The sequence below is a fragment of the Phasianus colchicus genome, chromosome 1, assembly GCF_987193195.1.
Source record: "Phasianus colchicus chromosome 1, bPhaCol1.hap1.1, whole genome shotgun sequence".
Classification (NCBI taxonomy): Eukaryota; Metazoa; Chordata; class Aves; order Galliformes; family Phasianidae; genus Phasianus; species Phasianus colchicus.
In genome coordinates this window covers 175820005-175841440 of record NC_143436.1, presented here as the reverse complement: position 1 = coordinate 175841440, position 21436 = coordinate 175820005, and the positions used below count along the sequence as shown (strand labels likewise).

The following is a 21436-nucleotide window of genomic DNA, read 5'->3' as shown; positions in this document are numbered from 1 at the left end:
CTTTCAGGCTGTTAAAAATGAAGTGAATGTCCCCTGTCTGAGGAACTTTGTTGAAAGCCTGTATGATACAACACTTGAACTTTCTTCACGAAAGAAGCACTCATTGGTTAGTAACTTTAAGAAGCAGAGGCTAAAATTCACTGTCAGAAATATCTCTTTAAAAAGGCTCTTGGGAAATTCACAAAACTAATTGCAAAACTTTTTCTCTGTTTGACTTTATAGCTAATACATTTCTGTTTGCAGGGTAGGCTGTTGTTTCTGCAAAAAAATAACCATATTTATGTTATTCAGAATATGATCTTAATCAGTCTGAATCAGGCAGATGTTTTCAGCTTCTGAGGCTCTGACTACTAATCCATTAGGTTTTCTCATACTTACTATGTGTAAACATTGGGAGGAGAGAAAAAAGAATAGAGTTCATTTCTTGTCAAGTGAGACATGTGGGAACAACTCTTTCACGGGGCTTAAATAATATTTTGTAAGAATGAAAATATGTGTAACACATGTCCTTTTAAATCCGTAACTTGGCTACTGTGCAGCTCTCCATGTCATTTTTTTCTTGCGAGATGAACAGTGGCGCTGCAGTGTATTTTTGGAAGTATGAGTTGATCTGAGTTAAATGAAGATCTGAGTCAGTTTGACGCTGGCTGCCTTAAGCAGTTTGTCTCTCCAACTGGGTCAGCGCACGTCAGCGCTGTGGTGTGAGCTAATCTATTGTGAAGCTTTGGGCCTTGTAAGTAAGGGAAATTGTCGTTTATCCTTCCTTTCTTGTTGTAGGAGAATGTCCCAAAGACTAACCTGTTTCCAGGCAACTGGAACTCACCTGTGCTAGCAAATCTCCTGGGAGGACTGCAGGAGTGTGCTGCTGCTTCCTGCCACTGTTGTGCTGTCTGCATCAGTTACACAAATGCTAGGGAACGGCCTAAGCATTCTCCAGGATGCAGTTCTGGTTCTGTTTGAATTACTAGGAGGCTTGGGAAAAATTTCTGATTTCTCTCTGCTTGTGTTTGTGTGGCTCTATTCCACTCTGCCAAGTTAATAAAACCTTGTTGAAACTATAGCAGGGCAAGGGCTTTGCTGTACAGTTTTCACACTAAATAGAACTTCCCCAAACTGGTGGCTGTACTTGCCAAACTCAATAGCGCATGCTTGAGAAAGGATTGCACAGCTGGGGCTTAGCATTTGATTGCTTGTCTACACATACCACACTGGAAGCTACATAGTTAAAAGTGACAAAATAAATAGACTAGATTCTTGGGAGGGTGCGATTAGAAATGCAAACATTGTGAGGAGGAGGGGAGAAGCAAACAGCCGGCAGAAATAGCTGCAGTGCATACTTTCAGACCTCAGGAAGAAAATGCACTCTTTGGAGTCTGAGGAGGACCTTCTTTTCTGAGACCAGTGTTTTGTGAATCAGTACATTTACTGAAAAGGCAGGGTGGGGACTTCATTTTCTGTCGGAAATAGTCTGATCTGAGCTAGCTGAGGTTCTCTTGATAGTAAACACAGAGAACTGGGAAACTCCAGGAGATGGTTTGTGTGTCTTCCATCCGAGGGCTCTGAGTTAGGATAAGTTTAACAATCTTGGTATGTGTCTGAGCTCTGTGATCCTGCCAAGTACTCCACTATTATTGTCGTAGCATTAATCTCATTAGAAAATCTTTGAAAAAAGTTATCTTCTGCCATATGGACTTTGGACATAAAGATTATAAAAGTAATAATTAATATACATTTGCCTTTTGCTCAAGGAATTAGTGAAACCTAGATATGGGCAATTTATGCTACGTATTACAGGATTTTAGAGTATACTAAGACTTTGAGCTGTGACTAATGCTGGAGTTTTAGCATTAATTTGGAGAATCATTGGTCTTTAAAAGTTATCTTATTTTACTGTATTTTTAAAGTCCTGATTGGCTGTTAGCATGAGAATTGAAACCAAAAAGTCTTGCTGAAGCATCTAAGTCAGATTAAAGTTAATAGGTACATTTTTGCCCCTTCTTACTTTCCAGTTCACAGGATGTAACCAGCAGCAGACCCAGGCATTGTCTGTAATTTAGCACACCTCAGCAGTGCATTTGACACATCTCCCAGTAAATGTCATGACTGCTGATTTTGAGAAGTAATTGAGTACTCAAAAATCCCAACAAACTGTGTCAGTCCTGCAGTTTTTATAATAAGGTGTGGATGTTTCCATGCTATCTTTTGTCATTTAATTGACAGAAATTAACCCTGTCAGGCTTTAAAACTATGCCCCTTCTTTGGGTTTATGATTGTGTTGTAAGTAGGTATTTGTTCGGTTTTGATGCATTTGTAAAACATATCTTTAACAGCTTTAGATAAATGTTCATTTTTAACTCATACTGGTTAACAATGTGTTTTTGCTGACTAATGTTGCACAAAATGATAGATATAGAACTTTTAAATTTGCAGTAGCTCTTTTAAATAATTTTTGTATTTTGTACATGTGTGAATAATATATATCATCATCCATTTCCTGTTTAGGCTTTGTACCCTTTGGTAACATGCCTACTTTGTGTCAGTCAGAAGCAGTTCTTTTTAAACAGATGGCATATTTTCCTCAACAACTGCCTGTCCAATCTCAAGGTTAGTATCTTCTGTTTTTAACTATCATATTAAAACTTAATTAATATTCAGTATCTTGATATCTTGCAAATCCATTTTAGGTAATCATGCTGGATTATTGCCATTAGCTGATCCATACACTTTTATCCACTGACAGTACATAGTTAGCTATACAGATTTTGTTGATAGCAACTAAGTATACTTCTGCCTAATTCAATTTTCTCCTGTTTTTTCTTACTCAAATGAAGCCTGAGTCAAACAGCTGTGACACAAGCAGTGTTATTGCTGAAAGTAGCTTGAGTGATTTACCAAAGCTGGCCCAATATTAACCTGCTTTTTTCACGAAGGTATTCTCAAACCTATTACTTCCACAATAACTAAAGTGCCATTCTGCACTTATAGTGGATCCAAATGAAAGGATGGTCCCAACCCTACCTAAGCAGTGAAGTGGTTAGCTGAAATGAAGGGCCTCTTTCCTGCCACTTGCTGAGACCTCTGCAGAACACACAGGTAGAATATATAATCACTGTCTCAGCTCGGAGGCAGATGGTGGAGGGGATCTCAGTTAACTGGATGTTGAAATGGAAAACTGCATATCACCAAACAGTCAGAAATCATATACTAGTTCAAAAGTTTCCAAAAATAAATAGCAATCCAGACAGATAATCCAATGAAATCTAATTCATCCCAGATGCAACATTATCCAGGCCACCCTAAGAATTCACAGATTTTTGGCCTTTCTCTTTTGAATATCTGCTATGTCCTTTATACCAGGTCTGCATCAAAGGACAATACCTTTTATACTCACAGAATCAACTAAGGACAGCATTTTCTTTTGAGTCAAATTGAGTTGGTTTTCAAATAGATATTTTAAATTGTATTTAATTCACACAAACTTGATATTTTGCTTTTCTGACAGCTTATATAACACTGGGAGAGGTAGGTCAAATGCATAGATATCCTGCAGCTACAGGGATGAGGGTACTGGGCAGCTGTGGGGCTATATCTTTTTGTAATGTCACTGCAAAAACTCTGAATCGTGGCATCCACTAAGTGCAGAACTTCCTCTCTAGTTTCTGCCTGAACTTTATTGTTTTTTTTCTAGAATAAAGACCCCAAAATGGCTCGAGTTGCACTGGAATCACTGTACAGACTACTGTGGGTTTACATGATCAGAATTAAATGTGAAAGCAATACAGCTACCCAAAGGTAAGGCGCTATGTTTGTTATGATAATCAGGACTTGCAGAGCAGATCCTGCCAGTGAAGAGGTGTTACAATTCTCCTGAACTCCTTTGACTTAAACCTATTCATGCTGTTTAAAAAAAAAACACTCAAAAGCACACAATAAAATACTTCCTTTTGTGTCCCTGTTCATTGTTTGCCCACCATGTGGAAGAACAAAAAATCACTCTTTGCCTCGTTAAATTTAGAAGTAGTTTATTGTCAGTCATAATATAGTAGTGAAATAAAATAATTGCACTGAATTTTTTTAGCTAAGGATCAGAACAAATTATGCCATTACTTTTTCATATAAAAAAATACTTTATTAACTTTCTAAATGGTGTTGGATTTAAAACTTACATTTCATGACAATTGAAGGTCTGCAAGGACCAGAACTGTCTAATGCTTTTTTCTTTCTTTTACAGTCGACTTATTACGATTGTCACAACACTTTTCCCCAAAGGGTCCCGTGGTGTTGTGCCAAGAGATATGCCCCTAAATATCTTTGTGAAGATAATACAGTTTATTGCACAGGTATGGGAGAACATGTATATGTTTCCAATTAATGAATAACTTGCTTTCCCAATAGCAAATAAAGAAATTTCTATTTTCTGATTTTTTTTTGCAGTACCATTATTAATATCATTCACCAAGGTAATGATAATATTATATGTGGATCATTCCAAAAGTAATGCCTCCTATTTATTTCCATGGAAACTACAACAGATACAAATAACAGTGTTTGTCAGAGCAAATTCTTCACAACAAAAAACTGTTTTTCAACATAGTCACAGTCATCAGGTATACATTTTCACCAGGAATGAAGAAGATCTGAATGCCATCCTTATAACAGTCTTCACTAGTGGAGGTAACCCATTACCACCTCGGCTGAAACGCACCACCCACTGCCTCACTGTGCTCACATTGACTGTATGGTCTCCATAAACATTCAGCAAGTTTTGATGAATGCCAGTGGGTACAATTTTTTCTGCATGGAGGCATTCAGTGACACACGTTTCCTTCATATGCACTTCCATATCAGATGCCATTTTGTCAGGCTGCCCCTCTGCTGCCATCTGTCACACAGCAACAACACATAATAGAATATTGGTGGGAAGGTTCAACCTCTACTGCCACACCACCAACATCCATTGCAGCATTTCAGTACCTAAAGGGAGCCTACAAACAGGAGGGGAATCAACTCTTTGAAGGGTAGATAACTGCAGGACGAGGGGAAATGGTTTTAAGTTGAGGGAGGGTAGATTTAGGTTGGATGTCAGGGGGAAGTTCTTTACAGAGAGAGTGGTGAGGTGCTGGAACAGGCTGCCCAGGGAGGTTGTGGATGCCCCGTCCCTGGAAGTGTTCAAGGCCAGATTGGATGGGGCCCTGGGCAGCCTGGTCGACTATTAAATGAGGAGGTTGGTGGCCCTGCATGTGGCAGAGGGGTTGGAGTTTCATGACCCTTGAGGTCCCTTCCAGCCCCGTGATTCTGTGATTCTGCGATCCACCTCTGATGTCATAGACCAACATAATAAAATCGGAGGCATTACTTTTGGAGCAATCCTTGTAGATTGAACTGAGAAAGTCTCCTTTGAAGAAAGTTTTTTGTTATCTTTTTTCCTCTGAAGGTAGATAAAATTATTTTCAGTTCAGCTCAGGTACGTTTTTCATCAGTTTTAGAAATTGCCAGCTAGTCAGAAAATGCATGAATTGACTACCTCTGACTGTTGATAAAATTTGAAATAATAAATTGTATTTTGTGCTGATACTGAATAAGTCCTACTAAACTTTACAAATAAGTTGCTCTGCTTTGAAGAAGGTAAGTTAGAGGAAAAGCAGATTCAGTACATAGCTATCACATCCAGTTTTCATCAGTTCAAATGGGAACTGCTAAAATACACTAACCTTCAGTTTCTTCTCTTTTATTACTTAAATTCAGAAAACATTCACATTGAGCAAAGCACTTAAGCACGTGCTGAAAGTCTCTGTATAGAAGTGACTACAACACATGCTTAAAATCTTCCCCAAACTATGCCATCTGTGAATAATCTGCTTTTATATAAAATACTATGTTAGTACCATAATTACTGCAGTTTAAATGAAATAATTAAAAGCCTTATTTCCAAAATGGCTCATTTTGAATGTAAATGCTATAAATTAAGCATGCAGGATTTTGTCGTTTATCAACATACAGCGGTGATGAAAGCTTAGATCTGAGGATGTGTTCAGCATACTTCTAAAAGTCTGTTTTTCCGAACGTTTAAATAAATCCTGATTAAACTAGTTTTCAAGATTCTTTTGCCTTGAAATAAGTAGCAGAAGTGAGAAGTTTAATGATTTGCAATATTTTTACTATTTTAGGAACGTTTAGATTTTGCGATGAAAGAAATTATCTTTGATTTCCTTTGTGTTGGAAAACCTGCAAAAGCTTTCAGTCTCAACCCTGAGGTATGGCATGCATCTTCATTTATTTTTTTTTAGTTTATATGTATTATATTGTGATACATTTGCTTTTTGCTTACATTCTAAGTATGTTTTTGCCGTTGTCCAGTTCCCAAGCAATATCTTGAAATTGATTTCTTGATGAAATGCTTCTGTGGACTGATTTGTGAAATGCCACGTTGTTCATTCCTGTCTTGTGCTTCCTCAGTGAAGGTTACAGAGTGTGAAGTCATGTAAATGCATAAAACAAAAAGGAGGGGAGAAATATTGGCCACGCTGTTTCCTGATCACTCTGCTGATGATCTATATAATGCATTAAAATACTTCATTATAAAAACAGATTTTCTTTAATGATTTCCACATTTTTTAAAACAGTGTTACTGAAAAAGAGTCTGTGATGCAAGAAGAACTGAAGGTGGTGGCCATGAACATCTCCACTAGTGTTAGTCGTGTTTCTAGTGCTTTCCTTAGGGAAATCAATCAGATATTTGAAAAGCTTAAAAAAAAAATTAAATACTTGATAAAATAATGAAAAATTCTCTTGAAATTCATTTGCATATAATTAAAAATAAAGCCAAACATTTGAAAGTTAAAAATTAATACATTCAAGATAGGAAATATTTGTATTCTTCACATAAAATATGTCTATATTAGATTAGATAGTGGGTGGAAATTCTTTCCTCAGAGAGTGATAAAGCACTGGAACAGGTTGCACAGAGAAGTTGCAGGTGCCCCATCCCTGGAAGTGTTCAGTGTCCTGGGAGCCTGATCTGTGGGTGGCAGCACTGCCCACAGCAGGGAGTTGGAACTAGATGGACTTTAAGTTTCCTTCCAGCCCAAACCATTTGAGAATGCAACTATTCTATGATACTAATCCTGTACTGTTGCACAGCCTTATCTATTCACTAAAATGTTAGAATAAAATGAGCGATTTGCAAAAGTCCTGTTTGATTCTAAAACAGGTATTTTGAAATGTGTTAAGCTTTCTACTATCAAAACCAGTAAAAACGAGAGAGCTCTACTTATAGCACAGCTTTCATCTTTATTCAGTAGACTACAGAAAAATCAAAAAGAGCTCCTGAGTAGGCAGACCTTGCCAAGCTTGGCATCAGGCTCATCTGTGATAGTCTGATCACTGCTGTGCTGCAGATATCATTGTACATGAGGCAGAGCTTTTAAGGAATAGACATATTATTTCTTTGCACCAAGATATCTGTGTATCAGAGGGATATAGACCTCATGAGATCTTAACATCTGAAATGTTACTGTTTATCAGCAACAATGTAAGTCCAAAGACAATGAAATAATAAGGGTAATTTTTGTTCTGTGCAGACTTCTGTGTTTTAAGTCCATGTGAATGCATTTCTGGAAGACTGTCGTTAGGACTGCTTCTCAGCTTTTGGAATACATTTCTCAGAAATGAAAAACATCCTGGTGTTTTATTAATGCAGTATAAAGACTGCAGGTTTTCCTCTCAACTCCCTGGAGACATTCACTTCACTTAGCTTCATCTTCCTGATGTTTTGGTTCCGAGCTCTATCCCAAACTTTTCACACAGTAGGGTCAATCTTGTGCCCTTTTGAGACAGTTATTCATTTTTGTCCATAATGACCATTTAGGACATTTGTGCTTAACTCTAGGTCCAGTTAGGATGTATTATTAAACTCCAGGTTCAAATCCATATTTTTTATCCTGAAGATAAAATTATAATGTACAGATGAGAAGAAATGAAGTTTTGAGAGGAAAGAGCAACCACTCATAGTAAAGCTATAAATTCATAGTTAATTTTATGGCTATTTTTTATGACATATGTCAGGCTGGTTGTTGTGACCAAAATACTGAATAATGTACAACTGTGTAACAAAATTTCAGTGATTTAAGAATATGATTGTTTGATTATGATACTCATTCATCTTCTGAACTTTACAGAGAATGAATATTGGTCTGAGAGCTTTCTTGGTAATTGCTGATAGCCTGCAGCAAAAAGATGGTGAACCTCCAATGCCAGTGACTGGTGCTGTCCTTCCCTCTGGAAATACTCTCAGAGTGAAGAAAACGTATTTGAGCAAAACTCTTACAGAGGAGGAAGCAAAAATGATAGGTAAGTGTGGAAGTTGCACATGACTGAATGTGAAAAAGTCTCTAGAATGATTTAATAGTGTTAAGAATCCAATTGATTTCATTACTGTAAACGTTTCTGTTCTATTGAAATATGTGGTTTGGTCTGATAACAGGGTTTTTTAAATATTTTTTTATTATGCAAAAAAAATTATTTTCAAGAATGGTATCTAAGACAGCAGTACTCTGTTTTTTTAGATGTTGCAGATGATAGTTAAGCATTAGCTCTGTTAGTTCTAGCTACCTGTGTTTATTCATGGGTATTCATCCAATTCCAATGTTCTGAAAATGTACCAGCTTTAAATTCCAGCAAAGCTTTCTTTTATTTATCCCCATTTTAATTGCTGTGTGTATCTCACACCGAGGGAAACTTTTAAGAATGGCAGAAACTTGTAAATGTAAAACAAAGCTGAACTGAACTCCCGGGTTGAAAGTGTCCTGGGCTTCTATTGTAGTCATTGTGGAGAATCCCATGCCAAAAGAAACTCTTGTGTATCCTGTGCTGAAGGTGTCTGGATCTACTAGTAGAAAACGAAATTTGGCTACTCACCATAGTACTCCATTAAGTCCCCAAATCTATGTGGATGAAAGAGAGTCTACATATTTCCACACCAGTGACAAAGATGTACTGTACTGTTGCTAGACCATTGTACCATTGTTAGGAAAGTATAGAAACATAGGACTCATTGCTGTTGAAATGTACAATGGACATAGTATTTATGCTGTTGTTAAGTCAGTTCATTTTGGTTACTCTTTGTGACAGTAAGGACTGCATTTGATAATAAACACTTGAACTCTTAATTTCTTCTATTTCATTAGTAAATTCTTTACTATGTTATGGTACAATATTCTGATTCCCACATATAGCATTTAAGGTTAAGCTAGGTAGTTCCTATGTTTTCTTTTGCATTCTGCTATGCCATTGAACTTTTGATTTAATCAGATCTGAAAATTGATGTCATTTTGAAGTGCTAAGATAATGTTGTCTTTATTAAACAGGAGAAGAATTGAATGGAGATAGCTGATTAGAATGTATTATTTGGTGTTAATAATCTTAAATTTGATTAAGAAAATTAAAATTTTAGCATTTGATTAATATGGAAGAAGAGAACATGGAAGTTTTTTTTCTGAAGTATTTGATTTTCATCAACTCCTTTAAAACTGTGTATCTAATATTGTATTTCACATAAAATAGCATGACACTTATTTACATATGAGAGAAGTTTTAGGAGAGCTTGTTCAGATTCCTGTTTTTCCTATGCTTGTCATTTCTAAACCTTGCTACTAGATCAGATCATTTACCTCTGTTGTGAAAAGTCACAAAATATATAGCTTGGCAAACTGACGTTTTATTTTTCTGTGTACAGACATATTTTTGACCAGGTATTTTTCAATTACTCCATTGGGAAATATGTATTTATATCACTTGGGCTATTTTTATGTACAGTAGTTTTTGGAGAAGGTCACATATTCCATCTCTGAGTTAAGATATCTGTACTAATGGAGTACGCTGTATCATGTGTAAAACATTGTTCTTAACTCATACAACACAGCTTGACTGAACAGCTTTCTTTTTCAAAGTATACACATCTACAAATATCACAAATTATACAAAGTGCATATTATTGCAGGTATGTCATTGTATTATTCTCAAGTAAGAAAAGCTGTGGACAACATTCTCAGACATCTTGACAAGGAAGTGGGGCGGTGCATGATGCTAACCAACATACAGATGCTTAACAAAGAACCTGAAGACATGATCACGTGAGTGTTAAAGAACAATAAATCCCATTAAATACTGAGGTGCAATTTTAGAACTTTTTACTGTTTCTGTCTATCTTGGGCCATCAGAGAGTCATCAAGAAACAGGAACAGTTAGCTTATATACACTGAAAAACTGTTCATGACAAGTTGAGCATGCATATCTGCATTTTACAGTGTTTGGAATTGAACTGACTCTCTCAATATGGCCAAAGTCTCTGTATGTGTCTTAAGAATGTTTAGATGGTAGAATTCGCAAAGTCCATGGAAGTCCTACCAGCCTATGCTTAGAACAGTTTTAAAGTATCTTTGCATCACTGAAGTTCAAAATAAATGAAAAAAAAAAAAAATTGTAAATCCCTGTTAATACTAAGTGATCTTTCAAAATTCTCATTACTTTGCATACCTGTAATCAAAATAAATTATTCCTTGAAAACCCAAGTCACCTTTTCATAACAGTCTTGAATTTAAAAAGTATTCCACTGGACTGAAATCAAACCAGTGTACATCTCAGTCAGTGTTCAGCAGCAGCTTTTGGCATTCTCATCTGAACTGAATGATGAGAGAAGTTTCCACGGCAGAATTCTAGTGAGGTGGACTTTTAGTGTGATGGATGACTGGCCTAACTCAACCATCAATTTACAGCTGATATAATCTCTATGTTTTAATGCCTTTCCTTTGCCCTTGCTTGTTTCTGTGATGATCCAGATGAGATTTTAAACTCTTTGTGTCTTTAGCTTTGTCTCAGTTTATTTATATGAAATGCCAACATTACTATCTGGTAATATTTCATATTTTTTCTTATAATACCATGGACTGTATTGCTCAGTATTTGCAGTCAGTTTTCATTTTAATGTTGGGTGTCCAAGTGTTTGGAGGGGGAGGAAAAATGAATTTTCAATCTCACATTTTATTTCCAGAAGATAATTAGTGGAACAGAGAGCACTTAGATGAGAAGTGTACTTCATCTTAGCTGTAAATTTCCTTTCTGCGGTTTCTCAGCATCACTGAAGGGCTGTTTATTTTCAGAATCAGTTGTGAGTTTTAAGTGTGAAAATTGTGAGTTTTAAGTTTCAGGAAAACTTTTGGTTTGATAGCTACCTTTGCCAGAGACATAAAGTTTGGAAGGCTGGGGGGTCAACAGCTGACCATGTAAGTTACTGCATTTCTATGCTGTGACCAGAACAGCCTTATATCCAGATGGAACATAATTTAATTAATATATGCAAGAGAAAGGAAAAACACATTTTATCACATTTTTTCTTGTTCTTCCATGGAAAAAAATAGAATCTGTGGTTTTTGTTATCAGTCTTAACCTAACTTATGTCAACTCCTGAGCAACTTCATTGACTGTTACTATTGACTTTTCAAATAACCCTTTTAAAAACTGTGCTGTGCATGATAACTGAAAAAGCCAATATATTGTTTTTATGTAATTGCTCATCACTGTATTCACAGAATTTCACAGTTCACCAGAATTAAATAATTGAGTTCTTATGGGCTTTAGTACATAGATACAGCACTACAAACTGAGTTTTCTTTGCACCCTTCAGTGGGATATGAATTTCATTACTGGTTATAATTAATTTCCAGGATTTAGTCAGAATAAGGTATATAAACATGTTTTTACTGGTACTTTGAAGATTTTGCTGATAGTACCTAGCTAAAATGTTCTACTGCTGGTATGGAAGCAGACTTCCAGCTAAGGACAGCTGTTGGTGTCTTCATCCAGAGCTCATCCTGCTGGATCCTGAGCCAGCCTGAGATGAGCGCAGAGCCGTGTCAGAGCCTGCTTGCCAGGCGCTTTGCATGCTGTGCCTGGTAGCTCAGATAAGATGGGAACTTGAGCCTCAAACTTGGATCTTCTCCTGCTAGACTTCTGAGCGGCTGATAAGCCACAGAACACCCACAGATTTTATATTTATAAATAATTACTCACTTGCCCTCATAACTGTTTCCTCTCGGACTATTATTTTGCATGCCTCACTTTTAACTGCACAAACTGTTTACAATCTCTAGGGACTGATAATAATGAAACTCTGCAAAGTTCACTTTCCACTTCAAGTCGGCAAGAAAGACGCATTTGTTTTTGTGCAGATAAAATTACTGATAGCACTTTTGTTTTTTAAAAGCCATAATACAGTATTTTGCAATAGTGATTAGTGTAACTTCTATTTACATCAGTGACAGTAGTCCAAAGGGATTTCTTTATAACCAAACTGTCAAAAGGGATGTTGTGTTTTACACTTTTTCAAGTCAGTTGCTTCAAGTTCTGTCTGTTGAGTATGTGATACAGGTATCATAAAACAGAGATGGTTCATTGTGAAAATTGTTTCCCCATTTTATACAATTTAAGTTAATCTATTAAAGAATTACTACCACGCCATTTTGTTAAGATAATACATATTCAAGCTGGTAAGTATATAGGAGTATTGAGAGAAAGAATGGTATCCAAGTGACAGTATAAAACTGTCTTAATCCTTGTATTTAGTAAGCCTAGTGTCACTTTATGCCTTTTCTTATTTTAGATTTGTGGGATAACATCGTCTTCAGATTTTCTCTGGGGCTGCACTCAAAAGCTGGCTATCCAAATACAGTGTCCTCATATTGAAGATAAATAGTGAATAGTATTGTTGGAAAAATTGTAAATTTTAAAATGCTGTCATTCTCTGGCTACTTCCTTTATCCTGTATAGCCAAGTAATTGATCAGCAAGGTAAAAAAGGAGCATGAAAAATATTCCAGGGTCTGTTGCATGAACTTCTTTAATCTTCATTCTTCGAAAAAGTCAGGGAAAGAAGTCAGGATTGCATCTGTCATGAAAATAATCAGCAGCTGAAAATTGAACTACTTTTAGAAAAATTATGGACTCTCAACCTAGTTTCTGGTTCATAGTGGACTTTAAACAGAACCACTTTCTCAGGCTGTTCAGGAGCAGTTAAACCATTTCAGAGATTAGAGCAGCCTTGGGGCTACTGTAACATGTTTTAGCTGATAATGATTGCTACATAACTGCTATCTCTGCCAGAGATCAACAGAAACTCTCTGGCCCTACCTACCTCTACAGAGCGCTTCTCTCTCTGTAATTATGGATGCAGCAGGGGCTATTGCCTATTGAGGGCAACAGTCTGGCTCTGCTGTTATTTGGCCTTCTTATGTATTCACTATTTACTTCAGTTGATGGACTGTAGCTGCATTGGGGTGGGGAACATCTCCAGCTTTTTCCTCATTGCTTACATCATGCAAAAGCTGATCTTGATGGAGGAGTCCTCCTATGTTGTAACTCTATCTTGCTGTATGTACCAGAGAAAAGCAGTAAGTCAGTAATAGTGTAAATTTTCAAGTACTGTGTAAATACTTTGTATAAATATTGTGAATGAAAAATGTCAAAATCAAAATTTTTTATTCAAGAGCAGTTTCCTTGTTTCATTGTTAGTGATTTTCTTTCTGTCCTGGTATTCTTATGAGGCCTCTGGTGCTCCATTATTGTCCATCCCTTCTCTGTAAAACTGTAGGTGGATCCTTTAACATGAGTACTTGTGCAATTAAAATTTTGTTTTAAATTTCCAGTGGTGAGAGAAAACCAAAAATTGATCTGTTCAGAACGTGTGTTGCTGCTATTCCTCGATTGCTTCCTGATGGAATGTCAAAACTTGAGTTGATCGACTTGCTAGCAAGGTAAGCTGTTCAATGATTAAACAACTGCTGAAGGGGAGCAGAATGGAAAACTGAGCCACAAAGTGTGTAGTGCTTTCTTAGACAAAGCCATATCCATATAAAAAATAGTCTTCTGTTAATGGATAAGACACAGAAATTCCAGCATCATTTTACAGCCACTGTGTTTAAATTATAGACTCTTAATTTTCTAAGAGAATAAATATATCATTTAGAACTCTTTATCGTCAATATCTAGGTTACAGGATACTCACTACTTATTACTTTTTTTAACCATCACAGCATACTAATTAACAGAAGAGTGGGAATTTTTTTTTTCTGTGTAGCAGAAAAACAAGAAAATGAACATTTAGTTTTTGTTCACAATTCCCACCTGTTTGATAAAACAGAATATTCTGTATGTGATGTGTTTCCAAATACTTTTTAGATTAATTGATAATGATAGTTTTTATGAAAATGATTTTGTTATAAGGCAGAAGGTAAAGTTTTAATTTCTTATTCTCCCTGCTTGGATTTATTTAGATATTGAATTTATATAGGTATACCTCACTTCACTGTAGAAGGTAGTGTAGAACACGTTTATGGTTATTTTTCAGGACATCACAACTGTGACTTACTGCAAATAATTATGATAACAAGTGCTAGTCAGTACAGAAAGCTCTGTGTGGTACATTTCAGTTCTAGTATGCAAGTCAAAGGTTTCAGCATGTGCTTGTAAGTAGATCTGGTGATAAATCAAGGCACAAGGCCCTAGCAACATATTGCTATCATGTAACTGTAGCAAAACAATATTTTCCACTCTGTTCTTGTTTTCGAAATCTTTCAAATATCTGTGAGGAATGGCAGATGTCAGGAGGGTTATGTGCAAAAGCATTTTTTTTTACTATGTGAACAGCCAATTCCCAGTGATGCACTAGAGCAATGAATCAATTAATTCTGCTAGTGGTAAGGAGCACAGACAGCCAAACAAGCCAAAAGGGTAAGGGTGCTGTTCTCCATGGCAAGCTTAATTTCCTTGTGTTTACATCCTGCTATAGATCAGTTACTTGTTGTTTCAAATCATTACATTATCAAATTATACAGATGCCACATTAGACATGAATCCCAGTTAAGGAAAATGAAATGGGACATGTTTGCCTTTAATCCAATATTTTAACCAGCTTTCCATCCTTACTAATGATCTTAACTAAGCTGGTAAAAAGTATATATCCATTCTGCTCTTTGACCACAGAGGATTGTTAAGGTCAGACCTCAAAAATAGCTTCTGTAGAATTAAGAAGGTATAAACGCTGATGTGAATTTCTTCATAAATTAGTGCTTCTCTACTTATGTCTCATAATTGTCAAAATAACCACTGACTTTCTCCTTCTTCAAACCTCAAACTTTATGCAGAAAGGACCGTTTGTGATTGTTTAGCTACAGTTAGCATTGTAAGCATTTCTGGGTAACTACCATGCTGGGACATTGTAAATGGCAGGTCAGTTTGGTAATCTTAGTCCTTGCCTCTGAAAGGAAGTGAGATATCAAAAGGAACTGAGAACAGCATCTCTAGGACACATTTGGATGCAGTTACGTGTCTATCCATTCTTCAATAGCAGGACCTTTGGGAAGTTCTCATCTCCTGTGCCTACTCTCACTAAAGCATTTCTAAGCCATTGATACTGTTTTAAAACAGATTCTGAAGTACAGCAAAGGAAACAGAATTTAGGTAAACATAAATGGATGCGTAATATGTTGGAATTTTTTATCAGAAAACAGTCAACAGACAATTCATGGTCCAGGCAACATATAGCATGGTGTTGAAAGAACTGGGTAGGGTCTCAGTATTGTGGAATAGGATCTTTGGGTTACAGTGGGTCACAAATTGAGCATAAGAAAGTTACTGAGCACAAGATGTTACTGTGAAGAGGCAAACCTTATATCCTGGTGTAAATAGAAACGTCTAAAATACTTGAAAAAGTTACCCTCTAATTAGCATCAAGGATGCCTGGTTTGAAGAGCTGTGTCCAGGAGGATGTGCTGCAGTTAAGAGACTGACCAGAGGAAAACAGAAAATGAGTGATTTAAAATATATAAGCCAGACAGAATTAGGTCTGTTTAATCTATGATAGTGTGGACTGAAAATGGTCTGCACAAGTACAGCTTCACTGAAGAAGAAAATTTAAGGTAATACCTGTCCTTATCTTAACGTAAGTCTGCAGACTACCCCAGCAACAGAGCTGCTTCTGCATTCTCTATACCCTCCATTGGATCCGGATTGACTACTTTTCCCAGCTGTGGAAAAATACCAGGAGATTAGTCATTGCTGTTCTCTTATCACATCATAAATCTTATTACAATATTATTTCTTTTTTAGTCTAAGGTGATTAGATTTTGAGACTAAATCAATACAAGAATAAAAGATTTTGAAAGATTTAAAATTTTTGAACAGAACCTGAGAATCTGTTTTGCACTGATTTTGTGCAGGGCTTTGTTGTTTGGATGGAAGGTGGTGAGATATTTTCTTCTCACTGAGGATAAAATAACATGTTAGGGTTAATGGGTTCTTTTGTTCACTGTTTGGTTTTAATTTTTCATCCTCACAACAGATGTGTCTTTTGGCAGTTTGCAGAAGGAATCTGTAACTCCACAGCAAGACTTTCTTCCAGGACAGCTGTATTAAAATTAAAGCAGTACAGCAGATGTCAAGTAAATGCTGTACCTTTTACCCCTGTACTGCCCACTGGAACCATTCATTACAAATTCAAAAGCTAGGTTTTAAGTTTATCAGACTCCAAGTACCAACAAACATTTACTTGCTCCCTCAAGCTACCTGCCATATGGTAGAAGTACAGAAATGTATTCTCATGCTCAGTTGAATTTATTCTCATTGGGTAGTGGCCAGTGCCATTGCGTAGTCACTTGGTTTTATAGATGTAACATCTTTTGTACCCTCTTTTCCATTATTTGTGTCATTGTGGAAGTCATTTCCTCAATAGCTTAATTACTGTCTCGGGGCTCTTGCTTTTCTTTGGTTTATGGCAATCCAAAGATGAGAAAGAAACGGTCCTTTCCTAGCACAGCAAAATACTGTGATTCCAAATTCATTTGAAAAGACACTGTTATTTAAAAATGATATTAAAGCATGATAGTTATTTTTAGAGTCATATTCACAGGAGGCTACATTGCTTTCCTTTTACATAACTAAAATGTCTCTTATGCAGCAACAATGGACTGAATTTGTTCTGAGCTGCATCTCATCATACAGTTCTAACCAACTGGAATTTTACTCCCCTCCATTTGGCCGGTGTTTTTTTTTGTTTTTTTTTCTCCCTCGATTTCTATCCTTTTCTTTCCAATGCATCCTTATTTTCAGCTACTCTATTAAATATAGATTAAATACTTCAAAAATGAGTGCTGACACACTCTGGAAAATTGTGGTCTCTTGAGCAATAAAAACAAAATATATCATAAAGTCAGGAATTGCAAGACAGAGTGATCTGAATTTACTTTGTTCTGTCAGGCTACCAACACAGATGTGGTTTGTTAAATTTTGTGTCAATGTATATAGATTTTTTGTGTTGAAAGAGAATGTCAGCACAATGCAAATTCAGATGGAAATGAAATTTAGAAAATGGAATCTGAAATCTGAACTTTTGAAAGGACTTTCAAGGTATGAGGTGAGTTTTTAGAAGTATGGAATGTCCTTAGCCTTTTTTTCCTAATTCCCTGTCCGAAGTTGATTAAAACATGAAGTAGTTTTTGATGGAAATGCTCATTTTTATTTCTTTTGAAGATTTGTTTTCCATAAGTGGGATTTTATTCTTGGCTAAAAATGCATTTTAGCTGTTAGGCAACATAAATGTTGCAATTCTTCTATTTCTACATTGGAAGTAAGCAAATTGATAGATTATAAAATCAAATGTTACTCTGTAAGCTTTTTGGTATCATAATGAAGTAGAAATGGTTCACAAAGCTGTAACTGACTAAAGCAATACTGTTCTTTGTCTGGGGAGAAAGCAGAGTTGCCAAATTGTATACATACTTTTTAGGAGTGAAGCAATTCTTTTGGATCTATGAATATGTTCACGTATTATCGTAGAAAGAATAACAGTGAAAACAGTCTAAGGGTGTTAATTGTAATCAGTAATAATAAAACCATGATAGCATCATTGAAATTTACATTGGCACTGAGAATTTTCCATCAGTGTTAATTTACTGAGAAACATGCTTGTTACCACAATAAATGCTGCTTAGATTTTCATTACCTGAGATTTACTTCTGCTTACAGGCTGTCTATCCATATGGACGATGAACTTCGACACATTGCACAAAATTCTCTTCAGGGTCTACTTGTTGACTTTGTTGACTGGCGGGAGGATGTACTCTTTGGTTTTACTAATTTTCTGTTACGTGAAGTGAATGATATGCATCATACCCTTCTTGACACTTCACTAAAGTTGCTGCTACAGTTGCTCACACAGTGGAAGCTTGTCATACACACTCCAGGAAAAGCTGCTGAACAGGCAAAAGCCAGATCTTCAGAGGTATGAAATGACAGTTTTGTGTCCAAGCATTTATACTAATGGAAGGCAGAAATTATGTTCCCTTGTGCTTCTGTATTTTGTGTTTCGTATTTACTCACCTGAGAAGAATTCACACCACATAAGATTTTTTAAGGTAATTAGTTCAGCAGTCTTTTGAGGACAGACATTTCCTTGTGTAACAGAGCAGATGTTATTGTTGAGCAACAGGAGAGAATGCATGTCAAACTGAAGTAAGCATGTCAGCAAAAGCACATCAAGTGAAATATGTCTACATAGTTGTTGCAGAAGAATATTTTCCCAGGACTGAAACAATTGATAATGCTAGTGGGAATGTAATGTTGGGAACAGTGAAGTGGATCTTCCTTTCCCATAGACATTTCATTTGGTTAATCCAAAAACATCAGGTAATATGATTGTTTCTTGTAGCCTGCTATCTTCATGTGCTACTGACATTCCTGGGAACTGAGCAGCTTTGCTCCTGCTCCTTCCATCTCCACTGTCCCTTAGATATTTTCATTGTGAGAGATGATTTTCAGACTTCTTATCACCTTACCGAATCACTTTGGAAATTTTTTCTTTTGAGCAAACATGATGTCTGCTTTATATTGCAGAGAACCATTATTCATAAATAATAGTAGTTCAAAAATTTGAGAAAGAGAAAGCCTCCCATACTCTTCAGTAAATACTACTGCACCTTGCTGGTGGGGTCCTCTTTGGGATAAGTTTATACGGGCCACATATCCCTTCATAGGGCTGCCTTCTACAGTATTGTAGAACCTGGGGACCCTGCTGTCTGAAGTAGGAAAACTGCAAAATCTTGGCAGCGTGATTTACTCCTTCATCTTATAGTAAAAGATGGAATAAAACAGAGAGTTCAACTGCAGTTTATAAAGAGGGGTCTAGCCAAACAAATCAGTGCTCATGCATAGGTTTTGTGGAATAGAGTATGTTAAAACAACGAAACTCAGTGGTTTGAGGGAATGCTTTCTGTATCCTACTTAGCATTTACATGGCCTCTGCATCTTGATTCTTTATGCGTTGTAGTTAAATAGAATGTTTCTAGGAGATCTGGTTTCCAAGTGCTATTCCTTCAATTTTTTTCCCCTTGCATTGTTCTACAGTTGATACCAAATGGATCCAGCCACAGGATACAGACTGAAAGAAGCCCCTATTCTAACGTACTACATGCAGTTGAAGGATTTGCGCTGGTTCTGCTGTGCAGTTTCCAGGTTGCTACCCGTAAACTAGCTGTTTTAATTCTCAGAGAGATCCGTGCTTTATTCCTGGCACTTGGCCAGGCAGAGGTATGGTTTTCCTTTTCTGGAACTTGGAGTTAGTGTTTTCCAAAGCTAAAGATCAAAAGTGGTATTACTGTTACTTTTAGCAGTTGCTACAGTGCAGCAGGTATGCACTTAGTGTTTTTATTAACTTTTTATATGAGCTTTCCATTTCTGTTCACCTTAACATTGCAAACCTTTCTGTAGTTTGCTGGGCATGTACCCTGTACAAGAATTTGTTCAATCTGAAACTTGTAAAACAACTTCATATTTTCTCTTGACATGACGTGAATGTGTAACATTCATCTTTTTTTTTGGCTGAACAGATCATTTTTGTATTGTCAGCATTACATATTTGTATTGGAAACGAAACTCATTCCTTCAGCATACCATTTTATAAAAAACACAGCATAAGACACATGTAAGATTATTCACATACATTTTCCTTGTATAGTAAAGGTCTCTTAAGTCTTTTTTGCAGATATAGAAGCATGGAGAGTCCTGTGTGTGGTTGTCACAGCTTAGCAAGTATCTAAATGCCTAAGAACACAAATACGTGTGTTCATAGCAAAGGAATGCTCTAATAATCACTAAGCTAATTTTTCAGTCTTTTGATACCAGCTATCTAGAGTTAGGTAAGATTTTCTGATATGTGCTTTTATTCAGTAAGCAGTGAGCTATAGCCACAAGTTATCTTAATTTAGAACTGCAGCATGGACTTGTTTCTGAGTTTTATGAGGAAAGGACTAAATGCACCAAGGTGTTTGGTGTTTCTTTTTGCCATTTTAGATTCATGGCATAATTTTTAGGTGATCTGTTTCATCTACCAGAAGAATGGAAAAAAATTGGTAAGGAAAGCAGCTAATTTATGTTCTCTCTGTTATGCAGGATGACGACAGGCCTATGATTGATGTCATGGATCAGTTAAGTTCTTCTATTCTTGAGAGTTTTATTCATGTGGCTGTTTCAGATTCAGTAAGTAGTACTTCACTGTTACTGCTAGTAGACATTGACATAACAAATATAAGACATGATGTACTAGGAGTACAACTGCTAGGAATTAAAGAAATCACACAGTTTTAAGGCTCTAGCCATCTGCCCAGGAGCTCCAAAACTCCATAAAATTGTGGGCATCACTTGTGTACTGCTTCTTGAAGAACCATTGAGAAAGTCTTATTTTCAACACCGTATAATGCTTGGGGTGGTTGGAACTCAGTCACTGCTCTCATTGGTCTGTTCAGAAAGGGGTAAGTTGTAGCTCACATGCATGCTCCTGTATATGCAAACCTAAACACAATATCTAGAGCATTTCATAGATATGATGAATCCAATTTTTCTTGTGGGCTCTTGTGAGTTTATTGTACCTAATATGCTTTCCTGTGGTGTGAAGGGATGAAATTAGGCCATTGTACAGCTGAAAACAGAAAAGGTGCAGAATCAGAAACTGCTCAAGCAAGAGCTATTCTGATTCTGTAAGCTAGGGGTTAGAAAATTCATCTGAAATGACAGCACCTGTTTTGGAGTGTTGTAGTTTCTATAGTTGAAGATTTGAGTCTTGTTCTTCAGTTCTGTGTATTAATATTATAGCAAAGCATGTGTACTGCCAGTAAACTTTCTTTCTGACAAGTGCATCCTGGATTGGTAATTAGTGGTTATTTTTGCAACTGTGAATGGAGGATGCAGACAACTGTTCTATCCTATTTGAGGTCTGATAAGTGCTTAATAAGGCTGCCAAAATACATCTGTTGAAGTTTTCATTCCAACAATGCTGTTTTCTTCAGAAAATACTAACTTGCTCTACAGAAATGGTTTGTTGATAGCATGAGAACCCT

General features: G+C 36.4%; 1 protein-coding gene and 1 long non-coding RNA gene across 14 annotated transcripts in view; one reads left to right on the top strand and one right to left on the bottom strand.

Annotated features, from left to right (window-relative positions):
• The window catches only part of FRY (FRY microtubule binding protein), a 244342-nt gene that overhangs the window by 142644 nt on the left and 80262 nt on the right, over positions 1 to 21436 (top strand). For all 13 annotated transcript variants that reach the window (XM_090133321.1, XM_090133320.1, XM_090133318.1 and 10 more), the window contains 11 exons: positions 8 to 106; positions 2503 to 2604; positions 3689 to 3792; positions 4232 to 4340; positions 6168 to 6254; positions 8178 to 8349; positions 9998 to 10130; positions 13697 to 13804; positions 18072 to 18327; positions 19449 to 19631; positions 20493 to 20579. In XM_090133321.1, the coding sequence (XP_089989447.1) occupies positions 8 to 106; positions 2503 to 2604; positions 3689 to 3792; positions 4232 to 4340; positions 6168 to 6254; positions 8178 to 8349; positions 9998 to 10130; positions 13697 to 13804; positions 18072 to 18327; positions 19449 to 19631; positions 20493 to 20579 (1440 nt within the window). The remainder of the gene's footprint in view (positions 1 to 7; positions 107 to 2502; positions 2605 to 3688; positions 3793 to 4231; positions 4341 to 6167; positions 6255 to 8177; positions 8350 to 9997; positions 10131 to 13696; positions 13805 to 18071; positions 18328 to 19448; positions 19632 to 20492; positions 20580 to 21436) is intronic.
• On the bottom strand, positions 13745 to 18135 carry LOC149920251 (uncharacterized). The gene is made up of 3 exons (XR_016463010.1): positions 18049 to 18135; positions 15975 to 16075; positions 13745 to 13831 (listed from the first exon to the last, which is right to left on the bottom strand). It is a non-coding gene; the product is annotated as an uncharacterized LOC149920251 (long non-coding RNA).